This window comes from Bos javanicus, chromosome 1 (genome assembly GCF_032452875.1).
Source record: "Bos javanicus breed banteng chromosome 1, ARS-OSU_banteng_1.0, whole genome shotgun sequence".
In the NCBI taxonomy this organism is placed as follows: domain Eukaryota; kingdom Metazoa; phylum Chordata; class Mammalia; order Artiodactyla; family Bovidae; genus Bos; species Bos javanicus.
Genome location: NC_083868.1, coordinates 68,261,583 through 68,282,174, shown reverse-complemented (window position 1 = coordinate 68,282,174; position 20,592 = coordinate 68,261,583). Strand labels below are relative to the sequence as shown.

The 20,592-nt window shown below is 49.5% G+C and overlaps 1 protein-coding gene across 5 annotated transcripts in view; it reads left to right on the top strand.

The window, feature by feature from the left end:
• The window catches only part of MYLK (myosin light chain kinase), a 281,600-nt gene that overhangs the window by 225,541 nt on the left and 35,467 nt on the right, over positions 1 to 20,592 (top strand). For all 5 annotated transcript variants that reach the window (XM_061408285.1, XM_061408344.1, XM_061408131.1 and 2 more), the window contains 4 exons: positions 456 to 506; positions 1,240 to 1,367; positions 3,303 to 3,456; positions 11,622 to 11,927. In XM_061408285.1, coding sequence (XP_061264269.1) covers positions 456 to 506; positions 1,240 to 1,367; positions 3,303 to 3,456; positions 11,622 to 11,927 — 639 coding nt within the window. The remainder of the gene's footprint in view (positions 1 to 455; positions 507 to 1,239; positions 1,368 to 3,302; positions 3,457 to 11,621; positions 11,928 to 20,592) is intronic.

Below are 20,592 nucleotides of genomic sequence, written 5' to 3'. Positions count from 1 at the left end.
TCATTCACTGATCCATTCAACAAACATTAAAAAAATAAATAAAAGCCACCAATCCATAGTCTGTTACAAAAAGGAAGCCTGAGACCCTTGGATCCACACCAAGGACTAAATTTAGTCAGTTTATCTGACATAATTTCCTTTATGAGTTTCCTGAAAGTTAGGGTAAGAGAAGAGTTAGTGAGTTTGGGATTATCCTCACTGAAATGGAGAATGGACACTTAAGCATTTTTGAAGTGTTTATCTCTATGGAGGTTCCAGGGATCCCTCTGGAGGCCCCCTGAGAAGGGATATTCATTTGCTCGTGAGGTTGTCCATGTGAGTCTGCAAGGTCTCCAAAGGCATATTCAAGTGAGGGCTCTGTCTGGATGAGCGGCCAGAGGGTAAGACTGCGCCCTTCCAGGACTTAGGAGCCTTGTGAAAACACAGAAGATAACCTGTGAATGTCTTTGTTTCAGGTGACGCAACTGTGAAAAAGAAACCTGCCCCCAAGACACCTCCGAAGGCAGGTAATTAGTCACAGCAGCATTTAAGGACAAGGGAGTCATCTGGCGTGAGGGGTTTTCCCTTTGCTCTGCTAGACTGATCACTGGGAATGTGGTCCCAGGAGACCACACCCGACCCTGGATTCAAGCTCTGCAGTGGTTGGGCTGAATTTTCCCTGAGTTTCTGCAAGTCTGGGTCCTCCACCCTCTTCCACCACTTGCCTTTTCTCCTTCTCTCCTGGCATAAAGCCTGCTCACCGCTCTGTCCCCCGGTCTGCCCTTGTGGAGATGATCCACCTGTGCTGTTCTCATGGTCTGCTCTGTAGGTCCCTGTCATAGGAAGCACTGTTTGTTTTCCATGGAAAGACGTTTGAGGATGTGAGCCAGTTTGAGCCTGTCAGCCAGAGTGACCTGGATGTTAGATGGCAAGGCACTGCATAGTTAAGAAAGGAGTTAAGACACAAGATTCAAAAAATTAGGGGAAATCACAAATACCAGAGCAACCAACCAACCGAGAGTCATGCTGTGTAAACTGTATGGGTCGCTTCTGTTGGAATTAGGATCAAGAGACCAACAGACCTAGCAGGCCCGTCAGCCTAGGTATGTGGAGCAAAGGTCACTGCCCTCAGTCTCACCCTGAAGGTTCCGGAAAGTGAGAGAGGAGTCCCAGACCAATGTGACCGGAAGCATCAGATGGTATCAGAGCATTTGAGGCTCCCTCCTCCTCGAGCTCACTCTCCCTCTTGTCCTCCCCCAGCCATGCCGCCTCAGATCATCCAGTTTCCTGAGGACCAGAAGGTGCGAGCAGGAGAGTCTGTGGAGCTCTTTGGTAAGGTGGCCGGCACCCAGCCCATCACCTGCACCTGGATGAAGTTCCGAAAGCAGGTCAGTCCCAGTGGCCCAAGAATACCCTGCACAAATTCCAGAGCAACTCTGGGCCAGAGGGGATGCGAAATGTGATGGAGGGAGCATCACTGTTCACCAAGGGGGCCTTAGACATGGGAGAGCCCCTCACCACCATCATCCACCCACCAAATTTGAGCTCTTAGTAACCTTTTCTTCAACACCTAGCAGGAATGCCTGTTTTATAGACAATTTGTGTGATAGAGTATGAAGGACATAATAGAACAAACCACCCATGGCTCCCACCTGCTTTTGATATCTCTGCCTAGAATTCTACTCGGAGTCAGGAAAATCAAACCAGTGACCTGAATGACCTCTCAGACCCCTGAGCTTTCTGTGATTCTGTGCCAGCTTACTGAGCCCTATCTGTGGCAACCACTTAGGCTTAACCGCGTGCCGGAGAGATAAAAGTGCGTCCGAGTATTTGAATAGATGACTTGTACGTTAAACAGAATTTTGGCTTCCTGACCCAGAAATCTAACTACCGTTTATAAGAACAGTCCTATGGGAAAATGTCTGAATTTCCAAATAACTGGTTCCTTTTAAAGGAGCTTGGGGAGCTTATCCGTTCCTCCAGTCCCACGCTGGCAATGTGTACCCACATGCCTCATCAGCAGAGACCCTGGAACGGCAGGCTTGCCCTGGGTCAGGAACCCCACAGAAGGTGTTATGACTTCTTGAAGCCTCTGTTGCTCTGTTCCCAACCCATTCAAACTGTCCTAAGGCCCAGAGGTAGGAGGCTAGTACTAGGGAGGAAAGAAGGGTTGTTCTCAAAAGACAAGAAGAGAAGCTGGCCTTTTCCCAAAGCGTGTTTGCTTGGGTTTTGTCTGGGTTAGTGTGTCTGAAGTGAGATGCAAATCTCAAGCCTCTTCAGAGACATTTAGCCAAGTCCCAGCTCCATCCAAAAGAACTTTCCGTAGTGATGTCATTGTTCTGTATCTGTATCTGTATCTGTTATCCAGTATGGTAGCCACTAACTACATGTGGCTATTGAGCATGTGAAATGTGACTACTGCAACTGAGAAACTGAATTTTACATTTCAGTTAGTTAAAAATGGTTATAACAGTTTTGTAGAGATAGAATTCACACATCAGAAAATTCACCCTTTTATAGTGTACACATATTCACAAGGCTGTGCAACTATAACAATTTTCTAATTCCAGAACATTTTTATCACCTCGAAAGGAAAGCCCAGATCCAATAGCAGTCATTTCTTCCCTTCCCCCAGACTCTGGTGACCCTAACCTATTTTCTGTCTCTAAGGATTTGCCTATTCTGGGCATTTCTCATAAATGGAATCATATGTGTTCCTTTGTGTCTGCGTTTTTTTTTTTTTTAACTTAGCATAATATTTTCAGGGCATATCCATACTGTAACATGAACCAGTACTCCATTCACTTTTATGGCCAAATAATATTCCATTGTCTGGGTGTACCACGTTTTCTTTATTTGTTCATTCACTGATGGACATTTGGGTTATTTGCCATTCAACTAAGATTTGAGTAGCCACATGTGATCGGTACTGGTATTTGACAGCACAGAGGAGGTCGGAACCTTCTGGGTGGGCTTTGTACCTGACTTTGATCAAATGTGTTCTCCCACCCTCCCATCCCAGAGCAGGGGAGCGGGCTGGGATGTTTCTCGTTTCCAGTCTAGGGCAGCGAGTGAAGGCATAGCTTACTCCCAACCCCCAGACCCTGCTCAGCACCCTCCCTGCCTGCCCAGATCTGGGCACTTTCAGAGCAGCTTGGCTCTGGATGCAGGAGAAGGGGTCCTGAGTGGGAAGCCCAGAGTGCAGACAAGACCAGCCCCACACCACTATCCAGCTGCATCTCTTAGGGGGTGTGGGGCGTGGCTTGGAGCCCCCTTCCTTTCTGGCTCAAGTCTCCAGCGCCTGCCCCACTCTCTGCCCCCAGATCCAGGACAGCGAGCACATCAAGGTGGAGAACAGCGAGCAGGGCAGCAAGCTCACCATCCGGGCGGCGCGCCAGGAGCACTGTGGCTGCTACACCCTGCTGGTGGAGAACAAACTGGGCAGCAGGCAGGCCCAAGTCAACCTCACCGTGGTGGGTGAGTCTGGGGAGGGGCGTGCAGAAGGCAGGATGGTGGGCTTCCAGGCCTCCCCTTTGGGGTACTCCCTCAGCACACGTGTTCCCTCTGCCCACGGCCTTTCTTTCTCTTCCTGTTCTCACACTGTGGCTGCCCTTCCTGCTTGTTGAGAATCAGATCTTGCACATACAGTGTTTTCCTTTTTCTGTGAATCTCCTCAGGCTTCCCTCTCTAGCCTTGGGAGACCCCAAGTTCCACCACCACAGCTCTCCCTAGCTAGCCCCTGTGACACCCTCTCCCCTGGTCCTGTCCCCTCCCAGTCCCCTGGCAGACCCTCACCTGGAATCAGTGCTGCCTTTCACCTTCACTGCCACTCTGCCTGAGCCCGTGGTGCAGCAGGGAGATGACATCAACTCACAGCCTCAGTCCTGGGCTCTGTCAACATCCAGGCTCAGCAGAGGCATTAGTGCTGGTCAGCGCTGTCTCCCACTTCCCTGTGACAGCCATTCCTTGAGACTCTTTACTCTGCAGGCCTCGGCCTCTGGCCTCTCCGAGACATAGGAGGCATGAGGCATGAACTTGCTCAGCTTGATGGCCCCACACCTGCAGGTGTCTCTCTGTCCCCATGTTGACTCCACCCTCCAGGCTCTGGGTGTTGCCCACCTTTCTCCTCAGACTCCAGGCTCCTGAGGGCTACAAGCCCCCAACCCTCATAAGTCCCCAACCCTTCTTTTTTGCAACTTCTCTTTTTCTCCTATAAATGTTGCCAAGGCTCCCCCATCATCTTCCCCATGTTTACAGGCACAACTCCTGCAGTATCTCGTCTCTCTGGCCACCCTAGTGTCTTTCTGCTCTCTCTCCACAGCCAAACCCTCTGAGAGAGCCAGTCTCTACTCTGAGTCTGCTTCTTCGCCTCACTGGCAACGCTCTTTAGCTCCCTGCAGCCTGGCCCCCAGGCCCTGTCCGACTGTGGGGACTGCCCTTCTGAGGCCACTGTGCCCTCCTAACCCCTAGGCCGCTCCCTTTTTCTTGTCTTCTGCATCATAGGACTGAGTTCAGACTCTGTCTCCAGACTCACTTTTCCCTTTCCACCTCAATTGCTGTGCTTTTCATGCTCGGGTCTACTCTTTCCTGAAATAACAAGCAAGCTTCCTAACTGCCTTCCTGCTGTCTGTCGTGTCCAGCCCACTGTCCGCTCACATGGCAGGCATTCAGGACCTTGAAGGAGCAGCAGATGGACAGCAGGCGGTCCCTGCACAGGTCCCTGCTCAAGTGGTCCCAGTGCACTCATGGGCCTTCACACGAGGTGCACACGAAAGCCTTTCTCCTGGCATTCATTGATTTTATCCTCTTGTGTTTAGTTTCCTTGTGCATGCATGTGTGCGTGCTCAGTCACTCAGTCGTGTCTGACTCTTTATGACCCCATGAACTGTAGCCCGCCAGGCTTCTCTGTCCACGGGATTCTCCAGGCAAGAATACTGAAGTGGGTTGCCATGCCCTCCTCCAGGGGATCTTCCTGACCCAGAGATCGAACCCACATCTCCTGCATTGCAGGCAGATTCTTTACTGCTGAACCACTGGAGAAGCCCTTGGTTTCCTTAGGGCAGGAGTTTTTCTCCCTGGGAATGCCAGTGGGCCAAGGTCTCAGGGAACAGTTTCTCATCTATAAAAGACAGCAGGGACCCTTGTCCCCCTCGCTGTCTCTTTGGTGACTCCAGATGCTTATTCTAATCCATTCCTCCTGGAGTCAGGAACACTCTGGTGGGTGGGCAGTTGGTACTGGTGATCCAGTTCATCTTTGCCCTCAAATCTGTGCCTGAAGTATCAATTTGGCCCCATGCCCCACCCATCAGCAGGCAGCGGTTTCCAGTTTTCCTTGGTGTTCTCTCTCATCTGCCCTGGCTGGGGGAACTTTAGGGTCAACTCCTTGGAACTGCTCTTCTGCGGCCAGTGCCCCCAGCCCTCGCACTCTGCACAGTGCCACCAGCTCCCCACCCCCATCACCACCGCACGGCCTGCAGTTGTGGCCTTTTATGGTCTAGTTTCTCATTCTCCTCGGCCAGTGCTGACAGGGCCATTGGCGTGGCTGCCCGCCAGCTGGCAGGAGCAGCATGTTAAATGCCGTCCTGGAAGGGGAATGGAATGGAGGGGAAGGGCTTTCTGTCTGCCTCCCTCTCGGAGAGCTAAGAATAGAATTGCTCAATAAAATGAGAACTTGCATTGATGGACACAGCAAATCCGCATTCATTCAGAGCCTGTGGATTTAGACTCAGTCCAAAGTAAACCTGGATTAAGCCCAGATTTACCTGCCTGTCTCTAGGGACATCTGTGTATTATCTGATCAGGGTTGATTAAGTAGATCTAAAATGTAAATGAGAAGAAACAGAGTTTGTTTGGGCTACTCTGGGCTGTTTCCAGCACTTCGGATGCATCCATTTGTAAGCCCACTAAATAAGGCCGATTTAGCACAACTTCTACTAATTAGCAGTAAACTTCTCCTCTGTATGTTCTTTAAAATACCCCGTTCTTTTCAGGTAGTTTATGACTCCTAGAATTAAAAATCATAAACTATCTGAAAAGAAAGGAGTACTTTAAAGAACATACAAGAAGAGAAGTTTACCACTAACTTTATGACTCCTATTTTTAAAAAAAAGGGCTTCCCAGGTGGCTCAGTGGTAAAGAATCTGCCTGCCAGTTCAGGAGACCCAAGAGACGTGGGTTTTATCCCTGGGTTGGGAAGATCCCCTGGAGGAGGAAATTGCAACCCACTCCAGTAATTTTGCCTGGGAAATCCTATGGGCAGAGGAACCTGAGGCGCTACAGTCCATGGGGTCACAAAGAGTCGGACACGACTGAGTGACTGAGCACACAGCACACGGTTTTAAAAATGATCAAAATTAGCCTTTGCCTCAGTTACTTTAAAAGAGTGATGTTTAGCTATTTTGAAGGCTTATTATTATTATTATATGTTAAAGGACAGATAGTGGAGAAAGGGAAGCCTGGCGGGCTACAGTTCAGGGGTCGCGAAGAGTCCCACACAACTTAGCAACTGAACAATGGCAACGAAGGACAGTGCAGGGACGTGTGGTGCTCAGAGGGCCGCTGCCCGTGCCCAGTCTCCAGCCTCAGCCTGGGAAGGGTGAGGGAGGGCCGCTGCCCATGCCCGGGTCTCCAGCCTCAGCCTCAAAGGGTGAGGGAGGGCCGCTGCCCATGCCCAGTCTCCAGCCTCAGCCTCAAAGGGTGAGGGAGGGCCGCTGCCCATGCCCAGTCTCCAGCCTCAGCCTCAAAGGGTGAGGGAGGGCCACTGCCCATGCCCAGTCTCCAGCCTCAGCCTCGAAGGGTGAGGGAGGGCCGCTGCCCATGCCCGGGTCTCCAGCCTCAGCCTCAAAGGGTGAGGGAGGGCCGCTGCCCATGCCCGGGTCTCCAGCCTCAGCCTCAAAGGGTGAGGGAGGGCCGCTGCCATGCCCAGTCTCAGCCTCAGCCTCTGCCCAGCCTCAGCCTCGAAGGGTGAGGGAGGGCCGCTGCCCATGCCCGGGTCTCCAGCCTCAGCCTCAAAGGGTGAGGGAGGGCCGCTGCCCATGCCCGGGTCTCCAGCCTCAGCCTCGAAGGGTGAGGGAGGGCCGCTGCCTGTGCCCGGGTCTCCAGCCTCAGCCTCGAAGGGTGAGGGAGTGCCGCTGCCCGTGCCCGGTCTTCAGCCTCAGCCTCGAAGAGTGAGGCAGGGCCGCTGCCCATGCCTGGTCTCCAGCCTCAGCCTGGGAAGGGTGAGGGAGGGCCGCTGCCCGTGCCCGGGTCTCCAGCCTCAGCCTGGGAAGGGTGAGGGAGTGCCGCTGCCCGTGCCCGGTCTTCAGCCTCAGCCTCGAAGAGTGAGGCAGGGCCGCTGCCCATGCCTGGTCTCCAGCCTCAGCCTGGGAAGGGTGAGGGAGGGCCGCTGCCCGTGCCCGGGTCTCCAGCCTCAGCCCGGGAAGGGTGAGGGAGGGCCGCTCCAGTCGGAGAGAGCAGCTTGCCCCAGACGAGGTCCTCATGTGACTAGTCCAGCACAAGACAAACAGACCACTCTGCAGATCTTTAAAGGAGACGAACACAGCAGAGAGGTTCCCCAGGTACCCAGTAACCCCCCAGGGCTATCTGAGCTAGGAACTCGCATGATTTTTAAGGACAGGTGATTTCACTTCATAACACTTGGCTTGGGCTTGAGCAAGATGCTTTCTTGATCTTATGTGGCCTGATAGCCTAGAAAATAACAGGCCCCTGGAATGAGGGTTTGGAGACATTTCGAATCTCCTTTTGGCTCTGCCACTGGCCAGCTGGGTGTTCTCGGTAAGCACAGCACCTTGCCTAACCCCAGAGGGCCAGGATTACCCAGGTGCACAACCTGGGGGCCCTCACAGCCCTGCCAAAGTTTAAAAGCTGCAGGTGCGTGCAAAGGGAGGTCAAGGTGGGCTTAGATCCAGTCAAAGACCATCTTCAAATGCACAGGTGCATAGAGATTGTCAGCAGAGAGAAGCATCAGAGATGAGATCCTTCGATTTCCCAGAAGTGAGAACATTTACTAAACATTTTCTAATCCTGGATCTATTGCCACCAAAGACCCTTCCCTTAGACTCAGCATTTCCCATTCGGCTAGGCCAGTGTCCAGGGAGTTATGAGAGAATTCCACAGAAACGTGGAGCTCGGGGCCCCAGTCACCGAGCCCACCTGGCCTTTGCCAGGCCGTGCCCAGGCCTCCCTCCCAGACTGAGTTTGTCTGCGTCATCCCCAGCTTGTCCAGCCTCTGTGTGCACTCTGTAGGTTGGAAAGAACAGAAGGCATCAGGCACAGCCCGTGGCTCTAAGGGCAGTCGCGGAGGTGGGGGCTTCCAATTTCCCATGACTTCAGACTTGCCTCTGTTCTGAACTCCCTAATTTGGCATCAGATTCCTTGAAAGCATTGAGGTTTCACTTGGAATTAAAAATGTTCTCTCCAGTTTTGCATCTTCTCTTGTGCTTCAGGCCATGACATATGACTGGTGCCTGTTTTTTCCTCTTTCAGCCAAGAGACATTTGGAGCAGGTTGGGGGATTAATAGTACCTCTTCCAAAATAGCCATTTCTCAAAGTTTTCTCTTTTTCACTAAAGCAGGAGGGGAATATATCAGTCAGTAGAGTGTATCTATATTTGTTGTCTCAAACTACAGGACACTGAACGTGTCCAGTCAGAAGTTTTCCAGGCATATCCTCTAAAGGAGGCAAGGAGTCTGTCTTTCATCCTTCTTAGGTCTTTTTACTTCTTTTGCTGGATCTTAGAGGATTTGAATCACTTGCCTGTAAGAGAGTTTAGAGTAATAAACATCTTAGCCAACACCAGAAATATTTATAAAAAGACCAATATATCTTTTAGAACAAACAGTTTTTCTAAGAGAACATGTTGAACAACCAGTGAAAGTGGTTCCATCACAAGAGGCCTCCAGAGTGACTGTCACCAGCAGGGAGGGGCTGTCACAGCCCCAGAGTCATTCCAGGGCGAGTCAACCCAGATTTGGGCTGCAGGGGATGAATGGCTTCCAGGCAGTGCATTCCTGGCTGGAATGAAGAAGCAGCAGGATTTGGAGGGGAGGGGATGAACATGTATGTGTATAGGCATGTGTGGTATGTATGTGTATAGGTACATGTGTATGCACACGTATGTGTGTATGTACGTGTTTATATGTATATGTATATACACACATACACACACAGAATGTTTTTTTTTCTTCTCCATGTGCTTTGGTCATCTGCAGGAATTTTCTTTGGCCTTCCTACCTAGCTGAGGGGTAGGAAAGTAGGAATCAAGTACATTACCTGGGTTTACTTTATTTGATGCTCGCAAAACCCGAGAGACTGATATATAACCCCACTTTCCAAATGAAAAGAACAAGCAAAATAGTCTTGAAAGTTAAGGAATTAGTTGGAATTCACATAGCTTACAAATTCGCAGAGCATAATACATGACCTTTTTTGTTTGAGAACTCTAAAACTCAGATTGCCTTGGAGGAGATGAAGGTTACTGAAGATCTGTATCTGTCACTAAACCAACTACCTGCACAGACTAAATCTGAAAAATAGGAGAATTTTGTTCAGAATTTTGTTCAGATGTGCTTAATCATGCTTAGTTGCTCAGTTGTGTCTGACTCTTTGCAACCCCTTGGATTTTAAACCACCAGGCTCCTCAGTCCATGGGATTTTTCAGGCAAGAATACTGGAGTGGGTTGCCATTTCCTCCTCCAGGGGATCTTCCAGACCCAGGGATCAAACCCGCATCTCCTGTGTCTCCTGCATTGCAGGCGGAGATGAACAACTGTCAAAAATCTCAAAACTCAAGAACCTCATTAATGAACATACTGGCTGCTGTGATCTGCCTTGAAGTTGGCAGTGTTACTGGTTCTTAGCATTACTGGTCTGAGTAGGAAGGTGGCCAGCCCAAGGGACTGCTCCTAGTTTGTATCTTTGGCTCATTTTCCGGCCCTTAAAGATGACTGTGATTTGCTACTGTGGTTTGCTTTGAAATTCTCTATCTCATTTTATACCAGTCCTAGGAGGTTGGAGGGCTTCCCTGGTAGTTCAGTGGTAAAGAATCTGTCTGTGATGCAATATACCCAGGTTTGATCCCTGGGTCAGGAAGATCCCCTGGAGCAGGGTATGGCAACCCACTCCAGTATTCTTGCCTGGGGAATCCCATGGACAGAGGAGCCTGGCAGACTACAGTCCATGGGGTCTCAGAGTCGGACATGACTGAACAACTATGCAGCAGCAGCAGGAGGATGAAGAGAGGGTGGGAGTAATGTTTTATAAAGTCAGAAATGAACTTCTGCAGTATTGATGACAGCTGCTGCTGCTAAGTTGCTTCACTCGTGTCCGACTCTGTGCAACCCCGTAGATGGCAGCCCACTAGGCTCCTCTGTCCCTGGGATTCTCTAGGCAAGAATACTGGAGTGGGTTGCCATTTCCTTCTCCAATGCATGAAAGTGAAAAGTGAAAGTGAAGTCGCTCAGTCGTGCCCAACTCTTGGCGACCCCATGGACTAGAGCCCACCAGACTCCTCCGTCCATGGGATTTTCCAGGCAAGAGTACTGGAGTGGGGTGCCATTGCCTTCTCCGATTGATGACAGCAAGGCTACTCAAACAGGATGTTTTCCTAAGAATATCTCATGACAACCTTGTGATCCAATGCTGTTATCATGCACATTTTCAGAGGAGGAAACTGAGGCACAGAGGCTGAGAAGTAGTGAATGAAGACAGAGCTGTATTCAAGCCCTGTGTGTGACTTCAGCGCTCACTGTGCTGTACTGACCCTCAGCAGGGCAGGCATTTCCCGTGTCCCAGAGAAAGCAGAGACTGGTTCCTGTTATGTCTCAGGCCACTGGCCTCAGGCCTGGAGGAGACACATGCACATACACACATTGAACTCTCTTTCGAGACATATTTTTGATGGGAAGCAGTCCACACCTCCTGCGGAGCTTCCTAGATCTGTTTACACTGAGAAATATGTTTATGACTTGGGCAAAGCACAGGAAATCATGACGTGTAGACTAGAAACTAGCCAAAAAAGACGGTATATTCAAGCAAATAGTATTTGTGTTTGTTGGGCTTTCCACATAGACAGGTGTTTGCATAGGTGTGACTGTGCAGAGGAGGGAAAGAGAGCCGGGACCAGGGACCACAGCTGCTTCTCCCTCATTGTTGTTCAGCTGCTCAGTTGTGTTCGACTCTTTGCAACCCAGCAGACTGCAGCACACCAGGCTTCCCTGTCCTTCACCATCTCCTGGAGCCTGCTCAAACTCATGTCCATTGAGTCAGTGATGCCATTCAACCATCTCATCCTCTGTCTCCCTGCTTCTCTTCCTGCCTTCACTCTTTCCCAGCATCAGGGTCTTTTCCAACGAGTCAGCTCTTTGAATCAGGTGGCCAGAGTATTGGAGCTTCAGCTTCAGCATCAATCCTTTCAATGAATATTCAAGATTGATTTCCTTTAGGATTGACTAGTTTGATCTCCTTGTTGTCCAAGGGACTCTCAAGAGTCTTCTCCAGCACCACAGTTCGAAAGCATCAATTCTTCGGCATTTAGCCTTTTGTATGGTCCAGCTCTCACATCTGTAAATGACTAGCTAATTCAAAAACCTTCTCACCCTGCAATTCTGCACAGCTGAATGATGCTATGCTTCTGTTTCCCCAGACAAGCCAGACCCCCCAGCCGGTACACCTTGTGCCTCTGACATCCGAAGCTCCTCACTGACCTTGTCCTGGTATGGCTCCTCGTATGATGGGGGCAGCGCCGTACAGTCATACAGTGTCGAGATCTGGGACTCAGTGGACAAGACGTGGAAGGAACTAGCCACGTGCCGCAGCACTTCTTTCAACGTCCAGGACCTGCTGCCTGACCGAGAATATAAGTTCCGTGTGCGTGCAATCAATGTCTATGGAACCAGTGAGCCAAGCCAGGAGTCTGAACTCACAGCCTTGGGAGAGAAACCTGAAGAAGGTAGGCTGCCTTCCTTTCATCACTGGCTTGAGATAAATGTACATGACTTACCTTGTGTGTGTAGAAGTCTGAATGGAGAGTGGTACAGGGGAACTGACAAGACTTTGCTGGTGACTGTCAGGGTCTTTTGGGATCTTGCTTTCCAATGTATATACTGAACCATACTCTAAAAGGGGTACCTGTGATCTTTCAAAAAATATTGAACCAGCAATTTTGATATACTGCCACCAGGGGGCGATGGTGTGTTAATCAGGAGTTCAGTTCAGTTCAGTCCTCAGTCCTGTCTGACTCTGCGACCCCATGAATCACAGCATGCCAGGCCTCCCTGTCCATCACCAACTCCCAGAGTTCACTCAGACTCACGTCCGTCGAGTCATTGATGCCATCCAGCCATCTCATCCTCTGTCGTCCCCTTCTCCTCCTGCCCCCAATCCCTCCCAGCATCAGAGTCTTTTCCAATGAGTCAACTCTTCCCATGAGGTGGCCAAAGTACTGGAGTTTCAGCTTTAGCATCATTCCTTCCAAAGAAATCCTAGGGCTGATCTCCTTCAGAATGGACTGGTTGGATCTCCTTGTAGTCCAAGGGACTCTCAAGAGTCTTCTCCAACACCCCAGTTCAAAAGCATCAATTCTTTGGCACTCAGCCTTCTTCACAGTCCAACTCTCACATCCATACATGACCACAGGAAAAACCATAGCCTTGACTAGACGGACCTTTGTTGGCAAAGTAATGTCTCTGCTTTTGCATATGCTATCTAGGTTGGTCATAACTTTCCTTCTAAGGACTAGGCGTCTTTTAATTTCATGACTGCAGTCACCATCTGCAGTGATTTTGGAGCAAAAAAAAAAATAAAGTTTGACACTGTTTCCACTGTTTCCCCATCTATTTCCCATGAAGTGATGGGACTAGATGCCATGATCTTCGTTTTCTGAATGTTGAGCTTTAAGCCAACTTTTTCACTCTCCACTTTCACTTTCATCAAGAGGCTTTTGAGTTCTTCTTCACTTCCTGCCATAAGGGTGGTGTCATCTGCATATCTGAGGTTATTGATCTTTCTTCTGGCAATCTTGATTCCAGCTTGTGTTTCTTCCAGCCCAGCGTTTCTCATGATGTACTCTGCATAGAAGTTAAATAAGCAGGGTGACAATATACAGCCTTGACGTACTCCTTTTCCTATTTGGAACCAGTCTGTTGTTCCATGTCCAGTTCTAACTGTTGCTTCCTGACCTGCATACAGATTTCTCAAGAGGCAGGTCAGGTGGTCTGGTATTCCCATCTCTTTCAGAATTTTCCACAGTCTATTGTGATCCACACAGTCAAAGGCTTTGGCATAGTCAATAAATAATCAGGAGTACAGTCCTGGAAAGCTGGAATTCAGGTAGACCTACATACAGTTTCAGCATCTTCCCCTACCATCCCTCTCCCTCCTTTCTGCACTCCTATTTGAGGGTCTACTCAGTGTCAGGTACCTGGGAAATGAAGACCACTAAGAGAAGAAGCTTAAAATCCAACAGTGAAAATCTAACTTAAAGTCTATAGTGAAGACCATAGTTAAGACTAACTATCTTGAGATGGGCCACATCCATTTGATATTATAGCGGTAAAAACAAATTGTGGAGATACAGCAGAAAGCATGAATAGTTTTGCCATAAAGCTTGGGAAAGTCTTCCTAGAGGTAATACTTACATTGAGTCTTGGAGAAAGGAATAGGATTCCAAGAGACAGGTCAGACAGAGAGAAGCATTCCTCACTAAGGAAACACCGTGAGCAAAGTTACAAATTGGTAGAAACCACATTTTGAGTCTCTCATGTGTGGCCAGGGGAATATGCTGTGTGAGGTAGAATAGGAGGAAGCAACACAAAAAGGATAGTCTAGATAAAATTGTGAGCTATCAAAGGTTTTCAAGTAGGGGCTTGATATAGTTAGGTCTTTTTTTTTTTTTTTTAGAGTTTGAGGAAGTGTAGACCTTTACAACTCAAGGTGTGGTCTGGACCAGCAGTCTTGGGATCCTGGGAACTTGTTAGAGATGCAGATTCTCCACGCCCGCCCCCGTCCACCCGCCGCCCCCCCACCCCCACCCCCGCCACTTCCCTAATACCTTTTGCACCTTCATTTTAACATCATCCACCCTCAGCCCCCCATGGATTCATATACACATGAATGTTTGAGAAGCACCTGAGCAGATGGGGTGGGGGTGAGATTGAAGTCAGTAAGGTATTGATTGGGCCTCTCTGTGGTAGTCCAGGAGAGGACAGTAAGGGGACCTTAGGGGGTGGAATTCACCATTCCTAATCACTTCTTGGGCAGGGAAAAGTTAGAAGACTCTAAGATTACTCCCACATCTTGGCTTGTAACTAAACACAAATTCAGGAGCCATTTAGAGATTATTATGTTTTATGGTGGCTAACATATTTAACACTTGCTATTAATATATAGCCAGACTAAAGCATTTGCATGCATTATTTCACACATCTAACTCAATGAAGTAGATACTGTTATTACCCCCTTTTTACAGATAGGGGTGCTGAGGTTTAGAGGAATGAAGCTACTTGCCCAAGGTCACAAAGCTTGAGAATGGTGTGCTGAAGCTTGAACTCAGAGCCGTCTGGCCCTGAGCCTGAGTTCCTTTGGTTACACTGATGGAGGAGGTTAGGCTGCCTCTTAGTGATTTAGAGGTTAGATAGCAGGGAGTCCCAGAGGAGGTGGAGGCTCTGGTTTTGAGGTGTCTGAGGGCTGTCCACAGGGAGGTGTCTTCAGACTGTTGAATGGTTGAGTCCAGAGCTCAGGAGAAAGGTTTAAGCTCAAGCTGTCTTCACTGTTGAATTGGTAATTGAAGCCATGAGCATCAGTGAGGGCACAGAGAAGTTGGTAAGGAAAGTCAACACTGATGCAGAAATGAAGAAAACTGCATGACCGGGAGAAAGGACGAAGAGGGGAAAGAACCAAGGGGGGTTGCTGTGTTGCAGAAACACAGGAAGCAGCAAGTGGCAAAGAGGAAAGAGATGAGGGTGCAGGAGGATGTCTGGGTTTAGCCCTTTGCTGTGCAGTGATCTTTGAGAGCAAAGTCCATAGCTCTTCTGTGCATGCTCAGTCACTCAGTGGTGTCCAGCTCTTTTGCAATCCCATGGACTACAACCCATCAGGTTCCCCTGTCCAAGGACTTCCAAGCAAGAATACTGGAGTGGGTTGCCATTTCCTATTTGGGGGGATCTTTCCGACCCGGAGATCAAACCTGCATCTCCTGCACTGGCAGGCGGGTTCTTTACCGATGAGCCACCTGGGAAGCTTCCATGGGGTAGAAAATGGTTGGCCTGTGGCTAAGGAATGAATGGAAGAAGGAGGCCTGTGTGGAATGTCACTTCAAGAAGCTTCCTGTGAATAGAAGAAAACAAGTGCTGTGAATTTAAGATGGAGAAAAGGTTGGGGGCAGGAAGGGAAGGGAGAAGGAAAGCAAGCAAAAGGGTTCTAGGAGAGAATGAGCTTTAAGATGCGAGGCAGAGAGGAGACTAATGGACCAGTGGCTCAACAGAGCAAGAGCCTGAAGCCACCCTGAGAGCCAGAGGCATCATAAGTGTGGAAACTGTCATGACACGGTTACCCTCTTTAGTTTTAAAATTTAGGGTTAATATAGAAATTAAACTTTACTCTCAAGTTAAACAAGGGCTCCAGAGAGAAAGTTTGGAGGATGCCAATGGAAAACACACCAAATTTACGCTGTCTTGGGGGCCTTTGCCCCGGTGAACCCTGGAGATACGTGGAGATCAGGTCTCCTTGAGAGCTACAGCATGCTGGGTGGGGTGGGGGGAGACCTGGCCCGGGCCCAGGGCAGCCCTGCCAGCCTCTGCAGTTTCCGGGGGCTCCTGCCATTAGCTGCTCACAAATGCCTGCTGAGAGAAGCAGAGCCACACAACTGCGGTCTGCAGCCCTATGACGCCCCCCTTCGATGTGAGCAGAGTGGGAGCAAAGTGGGTGGAGTCGGGGTGCCAGGGCAGGTGGCCAGGCTCCAGTCTGCATGTTTTTAGAATATTACTTTGTCCAAGAAGACGACTCCCCACCTCTTGGAAAAGTGACAGAAAGGGGATAACGTGGCAGTGAGACGCACATTAGGGGGAAAGGAAAGCTTCCAAGGTCCTTTATAGCATACACCAGGAGAGACTGCAGAATCCCTGATGAGCCCCACACAGAGGGCCGGAGGCCACAGAAGCTGCCAGTATGGCTCCTAAGAGGCCTGGACAGCAGCTTCCAGGACTGCGAGGATAGTCTGTGGAGAGAAGGGGCTGAGATCACTTGGCTCCAGGCAGGTGGCCCCTCCCTTCTTCCCCACAGTCAGTTGAACCCCCCACCCCAACCCCTACATACACACTGTGGTTCTTAGATTCTCCTCCTGGGGTCCATCCTGGCTGGGAGCAGACAAATGTTGAAATGTTGAAATCTCCTGCAATCCAGAGGGGGTCCAGTCCACTCAGGGCTTCCAGGCTGGCAGCTCCCACCCTCAGAGCCAGATGAATGGTCTCAGGGGGAGGAAGGGGAGGGGCTGATCAGCATGTCCTCTAAGGGACGGAGGATGGGAGGATGGGAGGGGGAGGATAAGGGGGTAGGACTTCCAACTGAAGCTCTCTGTGGACTGTTCAGATGCCTGTTAGTTATAGCCAGGGTCGATTGTCTTTTTTCTTTTTAAAAGTGCCATGGGTCTCAGTGTAAATGTGTGTGTGTGTGTGTGTGTATACATGTACATGGGTAGAAGCAGGATGGGGTAAGTAAGTGATTATGGTAGGTTATTGCTGCGAGCCAGTGGGGTCTGGTCATCAGAAAGGCAGTACCAGGGAGCCCTACTTACTCTAAGCCCCACTCACGTTGATCCTCATCTTCCCCAGAGCTACCACGGCCCCTCTTCCCACCACTTCAGCAACTGTAGCTTTTGGCTTCATCCTGACCTCGCAGCTCCGTCCCAGCCCTCACTCTGCGTTCGTGCAGTGTGTCCTTCACCTGCCCTGCGCTCCCGGCGCTGAGGGTGCTGGGGATACAGCGGACGCCACAGCACTGCATAGAGGCCCCCACCCAGCTCCAGTGGCCTCCTTATGCCTGGGCCACCTCTCAGACAGGCTCCCTAACCTGACAGCTCTCCTCCTGGGTAAGGACTTCCCAAACCTGGGTAAACTAGCACCTCCCCTTCCCCCACCCCGAAAACAGCCGCTCTCTCCCATCTCCCCCCCAGGAATCTCCACTCCCACCCACTCCATCCACCCCACCCCCTCCCCCGGAAGCTCCACTCAGCTCTAACTCCTAAATCCACACTATCCTTGCTCCTGATCCGAATTTGTTCTACTCTGTATGCCTGCATGCATGCTCAGTCGCTGAGTTGTGCCTGACTCTTCATGACCCCATGGACTGTAGCCCGCCAGGCTCCTCTGTCCATGGGATTTTTCAGGCAAGAACACTGGAGTGGGTTGCTATTTCCTCCTCCAGGGGATCTTCCTGACCCAGGAATCAAACCTCTGTTTCCTGGTAGGCAAATTCTTTACCACTGAGCCACCTGGGAAGCCCTCTAGTCTGTATAGTTGTTAGCAAACAGCTGTGATAGAGGCATCTTGCAGAGGAAGGGCTTCCTTGAGCCCCAAGGGTAGTTAGAGATGTAGAGCCCCCAGAGATATAAGGAAGATCAGCAGCTCACCCAATGCAGGGGGTGGGGTGCTGACCATGGCCATCCTCCTGAAGACGGGGGCGCCCTCTAGTGTCCACTGGGCACACAGCGGCACCTGGCTGTGCAAAGGGACCACTCTGTCCAGGGAGCCCACTGAGCACAGGCCCTGTGAGGGCAGGAGCGCTATGCCTCTCCTCTCCCAAACGCCACTCCAGGGGGATGGGACTCATCTGACTGCAGAAATATCTCAGAAACATATTCCAAATAGTTCTTGCACTTAACTCTTGCATCTCACAGCTCTGAGTAGATTTTTTGTTTAATATTTCATTGAAGTTCTTCCAACTGCAATTTAGCTCCTTCCTCAGTGGAAAGATGGATGCCGAATGGCCACCTCTCTCATTACTGCCCCTTGATGCTCAGAGAGCTTGACTAATTGAATTGTGGTCTTTCCCCCACTCCTCTGGGACTGTTCCTCACCTGACCGTTCCCCCTGCAAACAGAGTGGAGGCAGGACAAAAAGGAAAAGGAGGAAGGGAAATGTCTCAGCCTGGAGCCTTGGTCCACGTCCCACACAGAGGAAGAGTTGCCATGTAGCAGTGAGACAGAGACAGGCGGGGATTCCCCAAGCCTGAGCTGTGTCCCTACAGCCATGGATCAGGAAGGTGCTCTGCGTCTTGACTGCTAGGGAGAAAGGCAGGAGGTGAGGGTAGGTGTGGTGTTTGAGGTGACGGCAGCTAACTCCACTTCTAACTGGTGTCAGAGAGATGGGGAGAGGCGAGTTCTAGAACTGCCTGCTCTTTCAGGGCAACCTGGAAGATGCCTCTGGGGGACAGGTTGTCGGAAAGTCCCTCGAGGGCTCACAATACTGCTGCTGCTCCTTCACTAGGGGAAGACAGACCATTTTTCCTGGAGATTCCAGGTCAAGGAAGCTTGCCTCTCTGTCCTCTCCCACCTGCTGCTCATTTCACACCACCATGTGTGGTGTGGGCACCGAAAGGTCAAGACAGGTCAAACCACTGTCTCAGCTGGGGCCTCCTGACGATGCCCCATCAGGACAATGGAGTTCCCTGACACTAAATGTAGCTATTGTCATTAATATTTTGTCTCTAAGTCCCCATCCAGTAACTGGCATCCACGGGTACTTAGTTAGTGATTGAATGGATGTTGAATCTCTTGCTTTCTTAAAGTCCTGTCTGAAATACCATTGTTGAACTCAGCTGAACATTTCTTGAACCTGTTTATTCTTCTTATGGTAACTCTTTTTTTTTTTTTTAATTTTATTTTTAAACTTTACATAATTGTATTAGTTTTGCCAAATATCAAAATGAATCCATCACAGGTATACATGTGCTCCCCATCCTGAACCCTCCTCCCTCCTCCCTCCCCATACCATCCCTCTGGGTCGTCCCAGTGCACTAGCCCCAAGCATCCAGTATCGTGCATTGAACCTGGACTGGCATCTCGTTTCATACATGACATTTTACATGTTTCAATGCCATTCTCCCAAATCTTCCCACCCTCTCCCTCTCCCACAGAGTCCATAAGACTGTTCCATACATCAGTGTCTCTTTTGCTGTCTCGTACACAGGGTTATTGTTACCATCTTTCTAAATTCCATATATATGCGTTAGTATACTGTATTGGTGCTTTTCCTTCTGGCTTACTTCACTCTGTATAATAGGCTCCAGTTTCGTCCACCTCATTAGAACTGATTCAAATGTATTCTTTTTAATGGCTGAGTAATACTCCATTGTGTATATGTACCACTGCTTTCTTATCCATTCATCTGCTGATGGACATCTAGGTTGCTTCCATGTCCTGGCTATTTTAAACAGTGCTGCGATGAACATTGGGGTACACGTGTCTCTTTCCCTTCTGGCTTCCTCAGTGTGTATGCCCAGCAGTGGGATTGCTGGATCATAAGGCAATTCTATTTCCAGTTTTTTAAGGAATCTCCACACTGTTCTCCATAGTGGCTGTACTAGTTTGCATTCCCACCAGCAGTGTAAGAGGGTTCCCTTTTCTCCACACCCTCTCCAACATTTATTATTTGTAGACTTTTGGATCGCAGCCATTCTGACTGGCGTGAAATGGTACCTCATAGTGGTCTTGATTTGCATTTCTCTGATAATGAGTGATGTTGAGCATCTTTTCATGTGTTTGTTAGCCATCTGTATGTCTTCTTTGGAGAAATGTCTATTTAGTTCTTTGGCCCATTTTTTGATTGGGTCATTTATTTTTCTGGAGTTGAGCTGTAGGAGTTGCTTGTATATTTTTGAGATTAGTTGTTTGTCAGTTGCTTCATTTGCTATTATTTTCTCCCATTCTGAAGGCTGTCTTTTCACCTTGATGATAGTTTCCTTTGATGTGCAGAAGCTTTTAAGGTTAATTAGGTCCCATTTGTTTATTTTTGCTTTTATTTCCGATATTCTGGGAGGTGGGTCATAGAGGATCCTGCTGTGATGTATGTCAGAGAGTGTTTTGCCTATGTTCTCCTCTAGTAGTTTTATAGTTTAGGTCTTATGTGTAGTTTATGGTAACTCTTGAGATGTGATTTCCATATGCCTACAGCCTTCCTCCTATATGGGGTGTAACACTAATTTGTTCTCCCAAGTTACAGTATTCATTAGTTGGTGAAAGTTCATAACCCTAACCTTACCCTTGGCTATTGTGATTTTTGTCTTTACTCATGTCTGCTTTAGGCCCCTTTCCCAACTAGAGAGGCCTAACCCTTTCTGACTGTCTTCACATGGCAGCTCTTCCTGTCAATGACCCATACTTCTTCCAGCTCCATCAAGACTAACAGCCAGCATTCCAGGATCACGGGACCCCAGGTTCTACCCAGGGCGGAATAATAATACCTGTTTCAGCCAGAGCACATTTCCCCGGTGACAGCATTCTGTTGGCCAGAGCAATTGGCTGAGGAACTGGGCTCCCATTTTTGGTCCTAACTAGATACCCCAGGACTTGTCAGGCTGAAAGTGTGAATGATCCGATTCTCCCTGACAGTGTGACTCCATCG